Below are 13,348 nucleotides of genomic sequence, written 5' to 3' on the forward strand. Positions count from 1 at the left end.
GGAACTAGATCGAGTTTCACTAACGTCACATTCGAGTGTGTCTGACTATCTTTGTATGTATGTACACCACTTTTTAATATATCTATTTTGTAACACCTTTTAATGTATCTAATTATTTGGTTTTACATGTCATGTGTGAAAATTTATTTGTCAGAAGTTATCTTTAGATATAAAAGTCTATATATATATATATATCGGAATAGATTGCAAAAAAGTTGTAAATCCATAACACATTAAATTCCTTAATTTTGGAGTATTCAAAAATTCAGGCTTCAGATCCCATATAAACGTTTGATAACTATCGATCCTAGTTCTCCAAATTATAATTTGCAAATAGATATCTATACTATGAAAAATAAATATTACTAGTAAAATTTGCGTTGAGAAATCCACTTAAATATTACCAAATGCATCTCCGACGACATCAAAATAAATTATATGACTGTAGGAAATTACTCCATCGTCAATCCCAACGAAGCTCTCCATCTTCCTGCTTCCCACAAAATCTATGTTACTGTAAGCTTTAGTTATAAATTATAATCTATGATTCAATATTGTTAAAACCGGATCAGTAACTAAACCGGAAAAGTTTTAACCTTAACAAAAAAGACTCATTGTTTACGTATAAAATGTATGTATAAGGTGACGTCGCCTAAAGGGCACAGTCAGCATCATGCAGAAAATGTGGAGTCTGGAAAATTCGTGTTTACGGCGATGGAAAGCGGCGATTACACAACGTGTTTTGTGTCTCCCGGTTTTAGACCTCCGGCCAAGTTCGCAGTTGATTTCGAGTGGAAAAGTGGCGTGGAGGCTAAAGATTGGACCACCATCGCCAAGAGAGGCCAGATCAACGTACAAACTATATATCTAGACCTTGCTTTTTGTTTGTGTGCCAAACCATATATATTAAAACCTAGCTAATTAGTTTTTCTCCGTTACTAAGCGCATGTCGATCACCGTATTTCTCTGTGTAATTTAATTTTAGTAAGATGATGTTTATGCTCAGATGCTGGAGGTGGAGGTGAGGAAACTACTAGACGTGACGGAATCTATACACGACGAAATGTTTGAACTCCGGGAGAGGTACAATTAAGCAATCGAATTTTAACCTAAAATGTTATTTCTTCTTCTTCTTCATTATCTCTTCTTTTGTTTTAGTCATAATTTTATTTGATTGTTGGCCTGTACATTTGTTGATGATAAGAGTATTTTGTGATGAATTGTTTACCTTTTTAGGATTTTACGTTTAATTTGGAAACACACAATTTCACTATATATACCACTTCAGACATTCATCAAATTTTATATTTACACATAAATGTGATCAAATATAGATAGAAAAACCTAAACGTCTTCTGGCCCAAAAAAAAGTATCAAGTAATTTTCTATGATTTCTTTTTTGAAATTCTATAAATATTTAAGCCTTTTTTTAAAAAAAAATTCTATAAATATTTGATTATTTGTCTATTTCATCATTCCGCTACTCATCTAACATACATTTTAATTAGATATAGGTTATAAAATTATTGAGTATTCGATTTACACGATCCATTTTAGGAAAACAAAACCAGTATGATGAGTTCGTAATCGCTAATATGAACTGTGACAGGGAACGGGAAATGCAGGAGCTAAATCGATCGACAAACTCGAGAATGGCGGCTCTAAGTTTACTGTCATTCGTGTTTACGCTGTCGGTCGCTGGTCTACAACTATGGCATCTCAAGTCATTCTTGGAAAGGAAGAAGCTTCTCTAATCAGACAAGTTGTTTATCTTACTTTTATCAGATTTTTGTGTTCTCGGTTTTAGTTTCTTTTTAGTAAAAAATCACTTTCTTTATCTTGGATTTTGAGAACTTTTTTTAGTCAAAGGATTTTGAGAATTAAACATTACACATTCTGGTTATCCCAAAGTCGTACTGATTAAAAGTCTTGTGTATCATCTTTTTTTCTTTCTCTAATGGTTAACAGTGTTTTAAAATGCACTACCTGCTCACATGGGATAGACAAATCTCTCGTGCCTAGCCGGACGCCTAAACGGGGGCATAATAGAAATCATCACCATCACTAGACAACTCTAAATGCATAAAATCCTCTTGTAGGTCATTAACAGGACAGAAAGTAATATAATATAGCCGGATTGGTTAAACCAAAAGACATCATCACTAGAGAACGTATAATGCATATAATATCATGGCTTCTTGAAGTCTTAAAGAAGGTAGCACAATTTCGAAACAATAAACAAAATAACAGTTGCCAAAAACTAAAAAAAAAAGTGTGCGTTGGTTTCTTAATCAGCGATAGACACTTAAAGAGATGTAATCCCGGAGCAAGAAGGTTATTTAGTCATCGTATTCACGATGTCCCTTGTTGTGTTTGTAGTGATCCTTCTTCTTCTTACTCTTCTCATCATCACTGTCATGATGGTCCTTCTTCTTCTTCTTTTCATCATAACCATCACGATAGTCTTTCTTCTTCTTCTCATCATCATTGTCATAATGATCCTTCTTCTTTTTCTCATCATCATTGTCATAATGGTCCTTCTTCTTCTTTTTCTCATCATACTCATCATCATGATGGTCCTTGTATTGTTTCTTGTCCTTTTTCTTCTTCTCATAATCATCGTCATCTTTCTTTTTATCCTTGTTCTTCTCCTTCGTCTTGCTCTTCTCATCATCAGTGTTCTTGCCACTCTGCAACATTTAAATAACGATCAAAGCCAGAGGTTCTTCAAATTCATCCAAGATATTAGTTACCCCTCCAATAAAAAAATGTGAAAATCATTCAGATGTGAGGCAAGAAACGTTAGAAGAATGTTCTATGAGACCAAGATCAATGAATAAAAAAAAAAAATATATATATATATATATATCACTAAAATATTATACATTCCATGTATATCCATTTTTCAAACATTTTTTCTTCCACAAAATCTACATGCAAAACGAAGAAATTAAACCACTAACTAATCAAAAAGGATCAAACTTACGTATTTTTTGTGGTCTTGGCTCTCTTTCTTATCAACATCATCATCATCATTGCGACTTGATTTCTTGTAATCTCCCTCGTTCTCCTTTCTTCCACCGTATCCAGATCCATGCTTGGTTTTGGGTCGGGCATAGCTACTGTACTCAGTGTTGAGAGCCTGGTTGTCATAAGCAGAAGGCTCGTGGCTGGAAGAGAACACGGGCCTCTGGTACTCAAAGGCGTCACCGGAGAGAGACGAGAGAGGGTAACAATTCTCTTCGGACGGCGGGAGTGAGCGGCCGTACGTCACGGTGATGTCATAGCCTCCGCTATACGGTGTTGGATCGTACTCGTCGAAGTCATCCACGTCAGCGTCGTCTTTGGTGTAGTACGGCATCGTTATAGAGTCTCCTTCTCTTGCTCCTCCTCCTCTGGTTGATTCTGTTGTGATCTCTCTCTCTATCTCTCACGTTGTTGCTCAGTTTGTTTCCCTCCTGATTACATGGCGATCACTACGTCGCCAAGTCAATTCTGCCACGTGGCTTTTATCTTTGTTGTCTAAGTCAAAATTAACGATGTGGCATATCCGGTCGAACCGAAAACATACTGGATTACCCTGACCGACGATCTTGAATCTTATTACAAGAAATAATATTTTACCACAAAAACAAGTTTTTGCATTTAAAATTACAAAATAAGATTTAACAAAAAATTAAAGATAAATATATCTATAAGATTTAAGATTTATGGTTATGGTTTGGAGATTATGATCTAGTTTTAGGGTTACAGATTTAAGATGATAAATATATTTTTACAATTATTTTATTTATATTCGATCGATTTATTATTAATAAATATGTTTTTATTTTTATTGAATATTTTTCGTATTTTCTTTTTATGAAATGTTTTTGTGATTATTAAAATTTGTTCAAAATATATCAACTAAAACTATCGATAAGTTTTTCAAATTGACATTAGTAAACTTATATTAAATGACATACTAAATAACTTTTGAAACATTAATTTTGTTCAATTGGGTTAAAGAGTCCCCCTTCACGAACTACGGAGTGCATTTGCAAATAACTGAAACCTAAAGGGTGAATTTCAAAATAAAAATATCTAACCTGATCACGAGAAAAATACGAAGAACTAAACAGAACAGCACACGGATGGTATGATTGGTTGAACAATACGAAACCTATTAACCGAGTTTAAAGCATCTTCCTTTCGAACAGCCCCACCAAGATTCTGTTACTACTAGGTTCCTGTCACTAGATAGAGAAGAAAGATGAGTTTGGAGAGAATGGCGACGAGTCGAACGGTGACGGTTGCGCAGGATGGTTCCGGCGACTACTGCTCTGTTCAGGACGCAGTTGACTCTGTTCCTATTGGAAACACGTGTCGGACTGTGATCTGTCTCTCACCGGGGATTTACCGACAGCCGGTGTACGTGGCCAAGAAGAAAAACTTCATCACTTTAGCCGGAATCTTCCCGGAAACAACCGTTCTTACTTGGAACAATACGGCTTCCAAGAATGAGCATCACCAGGTTTTTGAGGGAAACCTTTTTTTTGCTGAAAACGTTGGCAGGTCATCTGATTGGTTGGCTTGTTTGCAGGAGGCTAGAGTCATCGGGAAGGGAACGTTTGCGTCCGGGACTGTTATTGTCGAAGGAGATGACTTTATTGCAGAGAATATTACTTTTGAGAACTCTTCTCCTCAGGTAAATGTCTAAAGTCTCTACCTATTTTTCACATAGTAACGAGAGAATCCTACAAATCTTATGATTTATATATTGACCCTTGTACTTGTTATATATAGGGATCAGGGCAAGCTGTTGCGGTAAGAGTCAGTGCAGACCGTTGTGCCTTTTATAACTGTCGGTTTCTCAGCTGGCAGGTTCGCTTTTATAACGTCAAATGAATATGTTTCACAACAGTGTTTCACTATATACTGGAATTGATGTACTTGTTTAGATTTTAGATGCGTGGTATATAATCAAACACCACGCATCATTTAGCTGATGGCAAATGTTGGGGGGCCATAGACATTTTAGTAAGATTTTAACAAAAAAAATAATTCACAAATTTAGGATCCTTTTTTTAGTGTAAATCTTTTTTAAAAATTTGGAGGTACTATCTAGTATTTCACTTCGTTATGCCCAGGACCACCCATGGCTAATGGCAAACGTTGAAATGCAGGATACTTTGTATTTGCATAGTAGGAAACAATATTTGAAAGACTGCTACATTGAGGGAAGCGTGGATTTCATATTTGGAAACAGCACCGCACTCTTGGAACACTGCCATATCCACTGCAAATCTCCGGGTTATATAACAGCACAGAGCCGAAAATCGCCTCAGGAATCTACTGGTTACGTATTCCTAAGGTCTTTTATTTATATCAAGGATTAGTTATTTTTTTATGCCTTCGGACATTCTCCCAAGGAAACTCATCTTCTAACATACTTGTTGCAGATGTGTGATCACGGGCAATGGTGAGAGTGGGTACATGTACCTCGGAAGGCCATGGAGACCATTTGGGAGAGTGGTCTTTGCGTACACTTACATGGATGCATGTATCAGAAATGTTGGTTGGCATAACTGGGGAAACGAAGATAATGAGGAGAGTGCTTGCTTTTATGAGTACAGGTACATCATCTGAGATCTCTTTACTTGTAACAAGTTGTAAGAAACAAAGTTTTTGATATTGTGGATGTAAAAAACCTCAGGTGCTTTGGTCCGGGTAGTTGTTTGTCTGAACGGGTTACGTGGTGGAGAGAACTGATGGATGAAGAAGTTGGACAGTTTTTACATTATTGTTTTGTGGATCCGGATCAGGACCGGCCTTGGTTGTGTCCGAGAACGGGAGGCCGGACACCTTGCTCGGCGTAAGAGTTACATATTAGGGATAAGAAAGCTCAAGAAATTAAAACTGTTTTCTTCATTAAGTTAATGTGAATGTACATGTGATTCTGTTTATATATACAAAGTATAAGTTGCCTCCTTATAGCTGTATAAGTATAAAGGCAATATGTTCAGTATGTATATCTAATAGTACTTGAAAAATTGACACCAAGGCGTAGAATAACAAAGGATTTTATAGAATCTACTGTAAGCCAAAACAGAAGCCAAAAATTCAATATTACTCTCTGTTAGAAGGTTAACAAGAACAGGGCGTTTGGTCTAGTGGTATGATTCTCGCTTAGGGTGCGAGAGGTCCCGAGTTCAATTCTCGGAACGCCCCATCTTTTTGTTATTTTTCCCCTGACGAATCAATTAGCTAGGAAGAGCGGAGAAGTGACTATCTTCCTCTTCTTCACTGTCATTCAGATTCTTCATTTGCTTTTTACAGATTTTGATGAACTTGGTGGGGAACACAAAGCAAAACGTTAACAAAGAGCTTCCTCACCACATCAATTACAAGAGGTACAAATAGTAATAACTTTGATTAGCAGAGTCAAAACACCAAAGGCAGTAGTAAAACATACATTCAAGAGAAGACACAAGAGTTGCTCAGTAACATAAATATTTGACCAGGGAGGCTTCACCTGGTGAGTTTGAAATACAAGATGAAGATAATAGCAAGGACAAGGACCGTGATGATAGCCCCAATGGTCCACTTGTTCCTATTCATCCTCCTCGTCATTGCTGTCAATATCTTCTTGCTCTTCCCCACGTTATCATCAACTCCATGAAGCGTCTCATGTGCGCGTAAAAGAGACTGTCTCTGTCCATGCAAATCCTGAAGGATTGAAACACCAAGCTCCTCAGTCTCCAGCATCGTTTTCCGGCTGTCCTTGATTCTGTCTGTGGTTCTGCCTAAACGGTCTGTTGACATCATCAATCTCGATCTTTGATCAGCTGAAGCCTAAAAACCAAAACCACAGGAATCAAAGCATGTCTTAACAAAATGGTATCAAGAAACAAAGTATACATACCGTCACAGTGTCTGCCATACCAGCTTCTAGCAACTCGTCTCGAGCAGATGCGTTTAGGTGCCCAGAAGTAATTCTCTTCACTTCAGTCTTGAAGTTATTCAGGTCTGATTTGTATTCTCTTAGTTTCACAAGGAGGCTGGATTTAACACTTGGTGGAAGGCTTCTCACCTCAAGGTCCATCTTCTTAATCTGGATCAAGATGTAGTAGAGCAGTTATTAAAAGAACATGTCCATATTTTGATATTTGGAGCTACATAGATGAGGGGAGGGGACATTACCAATGTTTCCGCATCCTCAACTCCGGATTTGATTTCAGACAGCTTCTGCTTCTTTTGTTCTGTATAAGGAAAAGATCTAAAGCATAAAAAAAAAGCAGTGAAGAGTGATGATCTATTCATATATCATTATTTGTGTTGATATCACTTCCAATAATAAAGATTTGTTTTGTTCGTGTGGACGTAACCAATTTGGTGAGCCACGTTAAATCTCTGTGTCCGAATTACTTATTTGTGTGTTTCATCATTTTGTTTCTGGCATCAGCTATAACAATTTAATTATTCATAGTCGCATTCTATCAAATTTTTTACCTCCATCAAGAGCAATAGCTGAAGTACATTTCTTGGAGAGATTTGCAGAAATCTCACAGTATTGCCTCTCGTATCCTTCGAACACGCGACTCATCGTTCACTAGTCTCTCAATTATTAAAAAACCTTCAAAACAATCATACAAGGAAAAATAGAAATGAGCTAACGATGATTGATCTCTGAAACAACATCCTAACTAATTGATCATACAAAGTATGTAACCGGTTTAATCATATATACAAAACCGGTTTTAATAATAACATCCAATCCTCGAATGATTATCGTCTACTTTGAGCTAGATCGTGGAAAACAACCTCGAAAATGAAGCCCGAACCAGAGAAGGCGATGTTACAGAGACGAAGGGAAGAGGAGATTACGGGACGAGAATTGATCGGTGAAGAAGAGGAGCGCCGGCGAGGGGATGTTGATCGACGCGGAGATCCGGAGACGGTCACGCGATTCTGGAAACAGAACGATAAAAAGATTAATTTGTTTTTTTGGTTGTAAATGATAAAATAGAAAATTGGTTAAGTTTGTTGAGAGATTATACCGGACGGTTATGAGTATGGTTTACTTAATACACTAGAGCACATGTTCATTTTGTTTATTAACAAGAACTAAGAACTAAGATCCTCGTCTTGCGCGGGATTAACATTATATATAAAAATTATTTTATGTATTAAATATTTTAACATATTATCAAATAATAAATACATATTAAATAATTAAAAGTCAGTAACTATTAAAAATATAATTAAATTGGTGCGAACATATAAATCAATTGTATTAATCCAAAAAAAAAAATTATTTGATAGGATATGTTATTAAATTTAAATGATACTAACATAGATAATATATTTTAGTATATTTTTAATATTAATGTCTATTAAATGATGATTTCTACTCATATAGTTTTTTGATCATTTGTATATTTTATAGAAAAAAATTTAAATTATTTCCTATGCAGACGAGGTAAGATAGAAATCCTAGATTCCAAGTCAATGTGTCAAGCAAGCAATCAATAAATTTCTATAAATCCAGAAGACTAGAACTCTTAGGGCATCTCCAATACAACACTATTTTTTCTTCTATATTTTACACTAAAATAGAGTAACTCTAATATGGAGCTGGATTTGCTCTAGTGGTTTACTCTATAATAGAGTTACACTATTATAAAGTAAAACTAGGTGGTAACAGGCACCCTTGTGCGGGATGAGAATATAAAAAAATTGTATTTATATTTTACTTTATTATTTCAACTTTATATGTTGGTTACATTCTTATATTAGGTTTGTATTATTTGAGTTGTGAATTTGTTATATATAACATATTACTGGGTTTTATCTAAAATAAAAATGGTGGTATTTTATATGGACATTTAAAATTTAAAAAGGAACTACGGACTAATTAGATAATAACATTATTTAAAATATTGATTGTCCATATCTATACTATTAAAGCAGGATCCTATTGTCATAATTACCTTAGGGGCATGTTTCCTTCACTAACATTGCATGTTTCATTAAGGGCAATTAAGTAATATTAATAACAAATCTATATTGGGTCATTATTTTTGGATCCATCCCAAATCAAATCTCTCTTGGGTCATTTGGGCCTATTAAAAAATCAGATTCAATTCTCACCTTTTTTTTTCCTTTGGACCATTGAGTCCAAGTTCAAATAATTTTTTTTCAACTATTCTTAATTATTATTTTTTCTTTTCTTAATATAATTTAAGCATTCATAAAAATAATTGAATTTTTTTATTGAAAAGTATAAATCTTTATTAAAAGTATATAATTTTTTAATTAAAATATTAACCCCATAATAAAATTAATTTATCAGAGTTATACCAACTTAATTCATTAAAAAAATAAAGTTTAATTTTTTTAACATAAATAGTCATTTAAAATGAAATACGATAAATAAAGATAAAATTTTTAAGTCTTTTATAAAATAAAACACAAATATATGAAAATGTGACATTTACTAAATATTTGTCAATTAAAAAAAAACAAAAATAAACCCGCGCTTTGAAAGCGCGGGTCAAAATCTAGTTAAGCTATTAATTGCAATGAATATAGATTTGACTTTGAGAGTGTTTCAAAAAAAAAAAAATAGATTTGACTTTGAGAATCTTTGTTATTATGAGAAAACGTTTTTCACTATCTCAATTTTTGTAGTAAGAACTAAGAAGCATGCCACGGTCTACATGGGTTGTGGTACCACCGACGATCAACAACCCAAGATCCTTAGAGAGTTTTTTGACAAAATGTGGGATCCGCGCGTCTAAAAATTTTAAAAACCACTTCCAGAAATTACCAATTAAGGATCGGTAATTAGGGGGTTTTGGCACTGTTTGCGGACCCCACCGATACGTGGCAACCCGCAATTAGCTTATTTTTAATTTAAAAAAAAAAAAAAAACACTCTAAGGATCGCTTATGCGATAATCACGGTCTTAAAACATTATATATTAGGAATAACATGAAGATGTAGTGCTGACTGGTTTGAGAAGCTATTAGAATTGATCATGATATATGCCAAAAGACGTGGTAGTACAAGAAGTAGTACATGAAGTCATTCGGGAAGCTAAGCTGTGAGGCGACTACTGAAATACATAAGTGGATAACATGGGCTCGACTTATACAAGCCAATACGTGGCTATTGAGTTGGGTACACATCTTAAATAGTATATTTAAGATGAGGAAGAACTTCCTTATTCTTAACAGAAGAAAAAGGAAAGATTGCTAAAAATCATAGGTTTAAGGTTTTGGCAATCAAATAAATACTAGGAAGCCGTCAAAGAAAAAGGCACGCGCCCAAGGTATTCTTGAGAGAGACACACAGGTGTGTGGCGTCGTCCCACTAGGCAGATGGCGAGATCTGTTGGTGGTTTAGTTGTAGAGAACTATGCTCTTCATAATAACAATAAGTAGTAGTTGCTGTAACCATTGTAAACTAGATAAGAGTGGTAGGCACAAGTGTGTGTCAGATACCATATAGCAATTGTAGGTTGCGGCCTTTTCCAGTGAATGGTTTCTGGACGTGGTCCCGAGGATGTAGGAAACGAACCCCGTTAACAAATCTCTATGTGTTCTTTACTTTATGCTCATACATGTTATACATGCACTCGAACACATACTAGCCACAACATTAACATAACATAATCCAAAACATTATAAAATGAACATCTAATCAACATCGTTGTCACATAACACTAATAATGATCTTGGATTTCATGAACAATTAGGATAAGGAATGCCACAAGACGCTAGGGCCAAGCGACCTTGCTCGGAAGTAAAATATGGTTTCAAAGCTGGATTCTTTATGAAATCACAAAAACATGGTTCTTGTACTTTCAGATTCTTGCAACACTCTGGCTTTAATTTATCTCCAATGAGTATGGCTGGAAAGCATCCTGTGATATCGATAGTGGTGCAAGGTGGTTTCGTAGATTGGGGTTTGATGCCTGTTGAGTTGATCGGTGCCATAGACGACAAGAAGGTTACAGCAAACGCGATGCGTACTAGTGTTGAAAGCTTCATGCCTTTTGACTTTTCTCTCTACTACCAATGCTTTTCTCTTTGCTTATCTGTGTTTAAAGAGATTTTTATCAGTATGTAGTGTTTAACTAGGGATGGTGAAACAGTTATATATATAAGATATGAGCATCTGAAAAATATGAGATTGTGCAATGAATCATTTCTAAATATATATCAAAAATGGAAAGCAATAATATTTGAAAATTTGTTTAGTATATATATCAAAATTAGAAAGCAATATTTTTATTGAAACTAAAATATTTTTTACCTCTCTTAACAAAAGTCAATCAAGACATGAGTTTATAGCCAAGATGGAAGAATCCAAGTGTATCATGGAAACATCTAAGTGTTTATGATATGTATATTATATCTACACTTGGTATCCAATCATCACTAACCACGGGGCACCAAATACACAATATGTCAACTCCTTAATTTCACAAACAATTAGATGTACAGTGGAACTTAACTTGAACTTACTAAAACTGAAAAACATTCCCAAATAAGAAAACTTTACTACGTTACTAACAAAGCCATTTCTTTTTCTTTTCAGTCTAATCTTCTGAGCAAGTACTCCACTTGAACTTCTTTTGTCAAAGGCATAATCCAATCTCCATACAAGTGCCCCACCAAGATAGGACTGATTTTGTAAACATGAGACTCATCAACCTCTTCTTCTTTCTCCTCTATGCCCACTTTCACTTCTTGCCCGTATGTTCGTGTTTTCATCTCAACTCTCTTCTTCACCGCCTCCTCCACCGTCGGGAACGTCAGCATATCCATCAACGCAACCTTATCCTATAGAGAGAGTGAAAGCACATCATAAAATTTGTGTATAAGAACTATGGAGAAGTGGATACATACTTGTGCTTTGATGGCGGACTCATATGCCTCAGGCGACGCTTGGAACTTGGCCTCTGCCACAAACTTACCATAATGGATCCTCTTTGAAAGAGACTGCAACGGGCATTAAAAAGATCATCAAACCTTTGTTTCTAATAACAAGCAAAAAGGTTATTGGGATGTTTAAAAACGAACCTGAAGACAGATAGCGTCACACACAGCTGTTGAACCGTAGTTACCATCATCCCCTTTCCTCACTAGCCTTGGGAGAAGGTCTCTAAAGTACATGTTCCATATCTTCTTGTTTATGTTGATCGAGTCAGCAGCAAAATGCAAAACCTACTTGACAAGAAACAAAACTGAATCCCCTTAGCACCTAGTACACCCAGGGGCCCGTCCATAGGCCAGTGACCTATGACCTATGACCCCCAAGTTTTTTAAAAGAAATTACAAACAAATAGGCCACCAAATTTATATAATTCTTTAAATATTAAATCGGTCTCCAAATTTTTTTTAAAGAAAATTACAAAGAAATAAACCACCAAATTTATAAAAAAAAATTATATTAAATGGTCAATGGTCTCCAAAAATTTTAAAATAAAATTTTAAAGAAATAAGCCGCCAAATTTATATAAAACTTTTTTTTATATTAAATCGTCTTAAATCTCAGGGCCGGCCATCAACAAAAAAACACTAAAGACCTTCGGGTACTGGAGAGGAGGCAACATAGGCTCTGGCAAATCCTCAGGGAAGTAAGGATGTTCATCAGGGCTCTGGAACCTACCAACCTATTCATCAAAAAAGGTTCCATCAGGTAACCATAATCTCGAGATATACCAACCATTAGGGATTTTTATCATTATTACGTTATTGTTTTTTACCTTAGCGTGAAGCGTCTCAGTGCCTTTGACCATGTACTCAACCAGAGAGCCTTTGAATCCGTCCATGTCGAAAGCAGTGGGATCATATGTATCTTCGTTGTAACAGTACTTGGCTCTCTCTAGCAGACCGAATATAATACTGTCCTCTTGTCGGATCAAAGAGTTTCGTATGCCTTCGAGAGTTAAGCTCTCGCTTTCGTCCACTCGTTTCTTTCTTGTTGATTCGTACCCGTTGAGGGTCGTGACGGCGTGAACGGAGCTTGTTCTGTAGCGTGGTGGCTTTGAGGGAGGAAGAGAAGAGAGGACAGAGAAGGAAGGTTTGGATAACTGAGGAGGGGGTAGCACGCGTCGATGGTCGAGGAACCCAATCGCAGGGGAGTAACAAGATGATCTCATCGACAACAGTGACGACTCCATTGATGAGAAAAAACAGAGGAGGTGGAGAAAACAGAGGATCGAGACAGAGGATCATGAGCAGAGGAAGTAGAGATGTTTAAAGGAATTAGACATTTGGGGGTAGGTGTGTAGTTGGTGAGGAGAGAGAGAGTTGGTGGAGTCAGAGGAGAAGAGAGAGAGAAAGGTAGGCTTGTC

The 13,348-nt window shown here is 35.8% G+C and overlaps 4 protein-coding genes, 1 non-coding gene and 1 pseudogene across 5 annotated transcripts; 3 read left to right on the forward strand and 3 right to left on the reverse strand.

Annotated features, from left to right (window-relative positions):
* The first annotated feature begins 375 nt into the window (after positions 1–375).
* On the forward strand, positions 376–1,754 carry LOC106314092 (annotated as a pseudogene).
* Positions 1,755–2,186: 432 nt separating this feature from the next.
* LOC106317201 (uncharacterized protein At5g39570-like) lies at positions 2,187–3,416 on the reverse strand. Its single transcript, XM_013755049.1, has 2 exons — positions 2,987–3,416; positions 2,187–2,690 (listed from the first exon to the last, which is right to left on the reverse strand). Exons 1-2 carry the CDS (start codon positions 3,359–3,361, stop codon positions 2,340–2,342), a joined length of 726 nt encoding a protein of 241 aa, XP_013610503.1. The 5' UTR covers positions 3,362–3,416; the 3' UTR covers positions 2,187–2,339.
* A 770-nt stretch (positions 3,417–4,186) lies between these two features.
* Positions 4,187–6,069, forward strand: LOC106316771 (pectinesterase 31-like). Its single transcript, XM_013754642.1, has 6 exons — positions 4,187–4,513; positions 4,583–4,687; positions 4,786–4,863; positions 5,166–5,353; positions 5,442–5,615; positions 5,696–6,069. The coding sequence occupies exons 1-6, from the start codon at positions 4,253–4,255 to the stop codon at positions 5,856–5,858; spliced, it is 969 nt and encodes a 322-aa protein (XP_013610096.1). The 5' UTR covers positions 4,187–4,252; the 3' UTR covers positions 5,859–6,069.
* Positions 6,070–6,138: 69 nt separating this feature from the next.
* TRNAP-AGG lies at positions 6,139–6,210 on the forward strand. The gene has a single exon. It is a non-coding gene; the product is annotated as a tRNA-Pro (tRNA).
* A 189-nt stretch (positions 6,211–6,399) lies between these two features.
* LOC106315600 (vesicle transport v-SNARE 13) lies at positions 6,400–7,983 on the reverse strand. The gene is made up of 5 exons (XM_013753371.1): positions 7,804–7,983; positions 7,492–7,615; positions 7,183–7,241; positions 6,905–7,093; positions 6,400–6,834 (listed from the first exon to the last, which is right to left on the reverse strand). The coding sequence occupies exons 2-5, from the start codon at positions 7,583–7,585 to the stop codon at positions 6,511–6,513; spliced, it is 666 nt and encodes a 221-aa protein (XP_013608825.1). The 5' UTR covers positions 7,586–7,615; positions 7,804–7,983; the 3' UTR covers positions 6,400–6,510.
* A 3,426-nt stretch (positions 7,984–11,409) lies between these two features.
* Positions 11,410–13,348, reverse strand: LOC106313738 (chorismate mutase 1, chloroplastic-like). Its single transcript, XM_013751636.1, has 5 exons — positions 12,758–13,348; positions 12,578–12,664; positions 12,072–12,215; positions 11,898–11,990; positions 11,410–11,831 (listed from the first exon to the last, which is right to left on the reverse strand). The coding sequence occupies exons 1-5, from the start codon at positions 13,172–13,174 to the stop codon at positions 11,583–11,585; spliced, it is 990 nt and encodes a 329-aa protein (XP_013607090.1). The 5' UTR covers positions 13,175–13,348; the 3' UTR covers positions 11,410–11,582.

This window comes from Brassica oleracea, chromosome C9, assembly GCF_000695525.1.
Source record: "Brassica oleracea var. oleracea cultivar TO1000 chromosome C9, BOL, whole genome shotgun sequence".
NCBI lineage: Eukaryota > Viridiplantae > Streptophyta > Magnoliopsida > Brassicales > Brassicaceae > Brassica > Brassica oleracea.

Coding starts and splice junctions, on each gene's coding strand:
- LOC106317201 (XM_013755049.1), bottom strand. CDS start 3,361: ATGCCGTACTACACCAAAGACGACGCTGACGTGGATGACTTCGACGAG. Junction 2,691..2,986: donor GCCAAGACCACAAAAAATAC/GTAAGTTTGATC, acceptor TAAATGTTGCAG/AGTGGCAAGAACACTGATGA.
- LOC106316771 (XM_013754642.1), top strand. CDS start 4,253: ATGAGTTTGGAGAGAATGGCGACGAGTCGAACGGTGACGGTTGCGCAG. Junction 4,688..4,785: donor TTGAGAACTCTTCTCCTCAG/GTAAATGTCTAA, acceptor TGTTATATATAG/GGATCAGGGCAAGCTGTTGC. Junction 5,616..5,695: donor GCTTGCTTTTATGAGTACAG/GTACATCATCTG, acceptor AAAAAACCTCAG/GTGCTTTGGTCCGGGTAGTT.
- LOC106315600 (XM_013753371.1), bottom strand. CDS start 7,585: ATGAGTCGCGTGTTCGAAGGATACGAGAGGCAATACTGTGAGATTTCT. Junction 7,242..7,491: donor AGCTATTGCTCTTGATGGAG/GTAAAAAATTTG, acceptor TTCCTTATACAG/AACAAAAGAAGCAGAAGCTG. Junction 7,094..7,182: donor TTGAGGATGCGGAAACATTG/GTAATGTCCCCT, acceptor ATCTTGATCCAG/ATTAAGAAGATGGACCTTGA.
- LOC106313738 (XM_013751636.1), bottom strand. CDS start 13,174: ATGGAGTCGTCACTGTTGTCGATGAGATCATCTTGTTACTCCCCTGCG. Junction 12,216..12,577: donor CTCCTCTCCAGTACCCGAAG/GTCTTTAGTGTT, acceptor CTTGTCAAGTAG/GTTTTGCATTTTGCTGCTGA. Junction 11,991..12,071: donor GTGACGCTATCTGTCTTCAG/GTTCGTTTTTAA, acceptor TGCCCGTTGCAG/TCTCTTTCAAAGAGGATCCA.